The sequence below is a fragment of the Pterocles gutturalis genome, unplaced genomic scaffold, assembly GCF_000699245.1.
Source record: "Pterocles gutturalis isolate BGI_N339 unplaced genomic scaffold, ASM69924v1 scaffold47254, whole genome shotgun sequence".
NCBI classification, from domain to species: Eukaryota; Metazoa; Chordata; class Aves; order Pterocliformes; family Pteroclidae; genus Pterocles; species Pterocles gutturalis.
The window spans coordinates 1-5,961 of record NW_010134917.1 but is presented as its reverse complement, the minus strand read 5'-3'; the positions used below and the strand labels follow the sequence as shown (position 1 = coordinate 5,961).

The 5,961-nt window shown below is 42.4% G+C and overlaps 1 protein-coding gene across 1 annotated transcript; it reads right to left on the bottom strand.

Annotated features, from left to right (window-relative positions):
- Positions 1-3,913: 3,913 nt before the first annotated feature.
- TMEM52B (transmembrane protein 52B) lies at positions 3,914-5,765 on the bottom strand (the record flags this gene model as incomplete). Its single annotated transcript, XM_010081725.1, has 3 exons — positions 3,914-4,164; positions 4,607-4,773; positions 5,727-5,765. Coding segments are annotated over 3 exons (457 nt in total), but the record flags the coding sequence as incomplete, so codon positions are not given.
- Positions 5,766-5,961: the final 196 nt, after the last annotated feature.

The window sequence follows — 5,961 nt, the reverse complement described above, 5'->3', positions numbered from 1 at the left end:
TCTAACATTCTGTGATTCTGTGATTCCAGACTCAGCTCAAGTTGCTTAAATGCACACGAATGTTGTTATGAGATTAAAGAAAGTACCTTGTTGGATGGTGAAAAGCAGCAGTAAAGGACAAAAGCTCAGATCTGAATAACACTAGTCTGTGATCCCTTTGTTCCAGCTGAGGGTTTGTAATGCCCTGTTGGGGATGGATATCATTGTTACTTATAGTCCTGTGAAAACAAAGGAGGAACACAACAGTGGGGTCAGTGAGGTGTTTCTGAAGACCAGTCTTTTATCAAGCACTACATGTTCTAGAGGAACGTAAGGGCAGTGTGGACAACTCCTTTGCAGCTCCTGCTGTCAGTGTACTCTTGTTTCCCCTCATGTGGTTCCCACACAAATTACTCCATGTGCAGGCTAAAGGTAGCCAGTGGAGACTGGTTGCACTTTCTCCTTCAATATCACTTTTCTATGCTTGCTTGGGCCCTACCCTTTTCCTAGTGTTTGGTCAAGGATTGAGTGAACAAGTGAGCTGAAGCTGAACCAAAGGTCAGTGACTTGGTTATGATATAATTATCTTCAGAACTTTGTGCATAATTTTCTCCATCTACAGATGGAATACTAAGGCTTGTCTGATGCATAGGTAGCATGACAACATGGTTAAAGTCTTTAAAGTGCATGGGGATCTTTGGATGCAGATACTTAGTTATTCATAACTAAAGAGAATCGCTTTTGATGGTATTTTTCCCTTGTTGTGCAGGATATTGGACTGCTCTGCAGAACATGGGTACTCCAGCGCACTCGCCATTACTGGCAGTACACAGCAGCTGAACTAAACCTAAAATTATTTCATGAGTAACAGAAACCTTTTATTTATTTTCCAATGTATGTTACTCTGTAGTTGTGAGCAATTCATGTCCCTGTTGCTCTGAAGTGTGGGGGAAACAGTTGCTACTTGAATATTAAATGTTGCATGAAAGTATGAGTTCTTTATGTTTAATCATATTTCATGCTGAATTTTCAATCTGAAAGCATAAAAGACTGCAGAGTGCTTATTGGCTGATGTAATGCGACACACAAAGTGTATGCAATGTCCAGACTCAACAGTGAGATGGAACCACTGCTAATGGAGTAGAAAAACCAGCTGAATAACATCAAATTGCAGTACCAAATAGCAGTTTATCTCTGTAAATAAGTAAACTTGCTATATTTTTATGGGGTGTGGTCCTGCTTTTTCACAAAGTGCCTGTGATTTTATTGACTCTGTCAATGTTTTGATTGGCTGTGCGGAGAAAATGTCTTTGAATCATAGCGGATCTGAAGGTGAGACTGAAGTCACTGACACTGACGCCTGGTCTTTGCTTTCATACACAAACTTCTATGGTGAAATAGAGCGTCTGTAGCTCTGCTTCTGGTTTTTGTTTGTTTGTTTTACTCTGGTGTTTTATTGTGTCTTATGGGCTCTAAGTGCTCATCTGAAGCCAGTTTAGTAGGAAACAATCCCTGAGCAAGTGGAGTTATATCTATCATTATTGTCGCTTGAAATATTTTGGATGTCTTGCCAGTAAAAGAAACTTGAGGGTACCTGCTCTCGCACCTAACAACTAAGAGTGAGACAAGCAAAGAAGGATGTGAGCAGATGAGAAGGGACAGAAGAGTTAAACAATACTGGCTCTGGTCAAGGGAAATACACTGAAATCAGGCCGTAATACCCAGCTCTGGGTACCAGTGACCTGTAACTTTTCCCCTTGGAAATGAGAAAGGAGATAGCAGAGGTGATTTGATGCAGAAGGGAAAAGTAAGAATTTAAAAAAAGCTTATTTTTTTATTCTTTTATCTTAGGAAAAAATTAGGGTGCAATTATTATTGCAAATTATTAAAAATTGTGCATTCTATTTTGCCGGCAGGGTTGCTGCCCTGTGGAGCAGGTCTGCCATCTCCTGTTAAATGCACGCACAGCTCGGCACTCGTAGGCAGGAGGAAAGGGGTGGAGGAGGGACGTTATGTTCCCTCTGGAAACGATTATGAAAGCTTTCGGGAAGTTTCTGGGCTTGATAGCGCTTGGCGCGTGTTAGCAGATCCAAATGTCTCTGCTCACTTCAGCCATTTACTGTGGAGTAAACAAGAGCCTTCCAGGAAATGGAAAGTTCTGCAGCTTGGTGGAGAAGCAGGCTTGAACTTGACTTCAGAGAACAGTTGCTGAAATAGGTCTCTAGTTGTTGTTCCACAAACAGTTGTTATTATTTCACGTGTGCTGTATAGCAGAAGGGACATGACCTATATGTCACTTTTCTTATTTATTCCATTCCAGTTTATCACTCAGTAACGGTACAGGTACATAATGACTAGGCAATTCAGGAAGAAGTTTGTGACCTAGGAAGTCAAGACCCTCATTAAATTCCCTTGGATACAAAATTCTTGTGACTGGACAAGGTCTGGGTGGGACGCCATCAAATGTACTTTTGTCATTTAGTTCTGCTTTATGCTGTCCCTGAAGCTATTTTAGCAACCTTCTCTAAAATTGTCCATAGCTGTAATCTCACCAGCAGTTACATACATTAACGTATTTGGGGACCTGGTCCTTGTTCTCCTTATGCACAAAATAACCATATTTTCTATATTTTCACAGGAGCGTTGTGAAGATTACCATATTGAGGACAGTGAGAATTTGGATACGCCAGCAGGCACTTCAGAAAGATGTGATAACCGTGACCTGGACCTGGTCCTTGTTCTCCTTATGCACAAAATAACCATATTTTCTATATTTTCACAGGAGCGTTGTGAAGATTACCATATTGAGGACAGTGAGAATTTGGATACGCCAAAGATGTGATAATCGTGACCTGTGCATTCAGATCAACATTAACATATACGTGCAATTCATTCATGAATTCTGCTTTCATGTTTTCAGTTGCTGAACTTGGGGTAGAAACAATACTGATGCAATTCACCAGTCACCTTCTCGTGAGTACCTAGTCCAAGAAAACATTTTACAGATGGTCCATTGCTGTGTTCATCCAAACAGTTTGATTAATATTTCTGCATGATTCAACATATTTGTATTGATCAGGAAAGACTCACAAATTATTTATATTTGAGAAATTGCTTAAATATTTTAAACAGTCTTGTGTAATTTGATCTCCTTTTGACAGCAACATTAAGAATAATTAATAAATGGTACAATATGAATGCAACTAAAATACAATTGAACTTCACTACTTCATGGGTAGTGTTCCTCCTCCTCCTCCCCTTGATTGATCTCTTATTGCACATATATTTTTTAATTCAAATATAAGAGCTTGTAACTATTGTTTCAGAATTGCTATATATCATATTCAGAACCAGCCTGTATTCATTCTATATATCCTGTAGGGCATTTAGGGCGCGATACCACACATAATACCAAATATATGTGATCTTTTGTTTACATGCAGATTGTGTTCCTACACAACTCTTTTTTTAAATTTTTTTTTTAAGGTGGTTGGCATTTTCCAGAAGTTTGGTGTTATTATTCAGTATTAAGCCCTCCTTGCATGTCTATCTTTTCGTGTTGTGGAAACCTCTCTGCTATACCCATTAAACTTAGGCTGGAGGCAGGAAGAATGAGACAGCATCTGCAATCTCCCTGCAGGTTGCTAGCCTGCAGAGTGGCTTAGCACCTCGATTCTGCTGCATGCTTGTTTGTGCACAGGGTGATATGTGTGTGTGTTTGTGTAATAAAAGGACATGGGGAAGGCCAATTGTCGATTATCTCAAGGAGTTGTCAAAAGGGGATATCAAAATATGCTGAATCTGAAACTTTTAGTCTCTTTTTCCCTTTCTCATTAGGCTAAGAAGGTTAATCTGATGTTCCCAACCCTGCTCAGAAGAATTATTCACTGTATGTAAGTATTCTGTATTATTTGCCATTCAGTAAAAACAGCCACTAGTGTCCCAGGAGGGCTGGCTGGGCATCCTTGCCCTCGGCAGATGCCTGCAGTTTTTCCTCCGGCACTGGATCCAGGTCAGGCACTTTCTGCCCTGCTTTGGCGACTGTGAACCTGCTCATGCGCAGAACTTCTTCGTAGACCGGAGGAGTGTCTGATGCTGAGAGGGGTGGCGTTCCCTGCGCGGTGCTGTGGGAGTGTGCCACTGCTAATATCCTTCTGGCAGCAGGCCCAAACACAGAGTGAAGAGCTGAAAGGGAGGAGACAAAAGACATTTGCCTCATCCTGAAAGCACCATGCAATTAGAGAAGGACAAGCATATCTGGCAGTGCACAGGCTTTTCTCTCCACACAGCCTGCATGTTTTCCTTTGCTTGGCCCTTCATCCTTCCCTAAAAGGGGATGTGTGTGAAACCCCATCACCAATATCCCACAATTACTCCTTCATCAAATGCCGCTGAGACCCGTAGCTGCCCCAGCTCCACCCAGACGTGTATCACAGCTGATTCACCGTTTGCTACGTTAAGCCTGATAAGCACCTTCATTTGTACTATGTGTAGATACTGCTTTCCCTGCATCCTGCCATGAACTTCCCTCTGCCAGCTTTGGGGTGCTGCCCTCTGGGCTTTTTACACTGCAGCCCCTCACGTCGGGCTGTGCCGAGGTTCCCAGCCTCTGTTGAAGCCAACTCACAGGTCATGGTGCTCTGGAGGGTGCTGTCATGATCAAAAGCAATGACGGTGACCTCGTACGGCTGAGGACCCGATTCCTCCCCCGTCTGACGGCAGTGAAAGCAGCATCTCACACAGATAGAAACCAGGCCACACAGGAGCAGCAGCCCACCAATCACCACCACTAACCTGGAAAGGTTGAAGACACAGAATTAGGACAGAAATACTTTGTTTGCAGGGGACCTTTTAAGGTCTCTCCCTGCTTGAAGTAGGGCTAACCTCAAAGCTAGAGATGGCCATTTGGAGCCTTGTCCAGCAGAGTTTGGACAGTCTCCAAGGATGGAGATCCCGCGTCCCCTCTGGGCACCCATTCCAGTGCTGTACCACCCTTGGGGGAAATATTTTTTCCTTCTGTCTAATCAGAATTTTCCTGGATGCAGCTCAGCCAGTCACCTCAGCTCATCCTGCTGAGCACCTCTGGGAAGCCTCTGGCTCTGTCTTCTTTCTAGATCCATTTTAGGTAGCGGAAAACTGCAATTAGGTTGTCCACTTTAGCCTCCTCCAGGCTGAACAAATCTGGTCATTTCAACCCCTCCTCATACATCATGTCCTCTGAACCTCTGACGATTTTATTGGCTCCCCAGTGGACTTGTCAGTTTGTGAGCATCTCTCCTGTACTGAGGGACTAAAACTGGATTACATTTCCAGATACATCCTCATCAGTGACAAGGAGAGAGGAAAAATCGTGTCTCTCAATCTACTGGCTATACTCTTATTAATGCAGCTTTGTAGATGTCCAACAACTACCATCCTTTTTAATCTCATCCTGTTGAGAATTATTAATGAATCAAACCGAAATTACTTTAAAATGGGCCTTTTAAAAGGTATATTGTACCATGAATGCTTTATTAATATGGTTCACCTCACTAAATTAATATGTGGAATAAAAAAGGAGGCTGGCAAGTCAACATTTTTTAAAGATGATATGATAGATGAGGGGTTGCCTTACTACTGTAGAGCATTAGTGTCCCAAGGGAAAGTAGGGGTGGCATCACACTTGAGTAGGTCACATTTAATACCACTCTTTACTGCTGAAATTGTGCAGTTATGCAGATATCTAAAGTAAACATATGCTGTCTTACCAGATATACCACAAACGCTCCCATTCTGTAGGTGAACAGCTGAGGAGAGGAGGGTACAACATGTTAGCCACAGAATGACAAATAAATGGGAAGATCCCTACTGTACACTCTTCCAGTTCCCCTCATGCCCCTCAGTTACACTCCAGCTTCTAAATGGCACAGTGATGATAAACACACTGTGCTTCATGAAGGAGACAGTTGTCCATCCTCATCACAGAATCACAGAATCACAGAA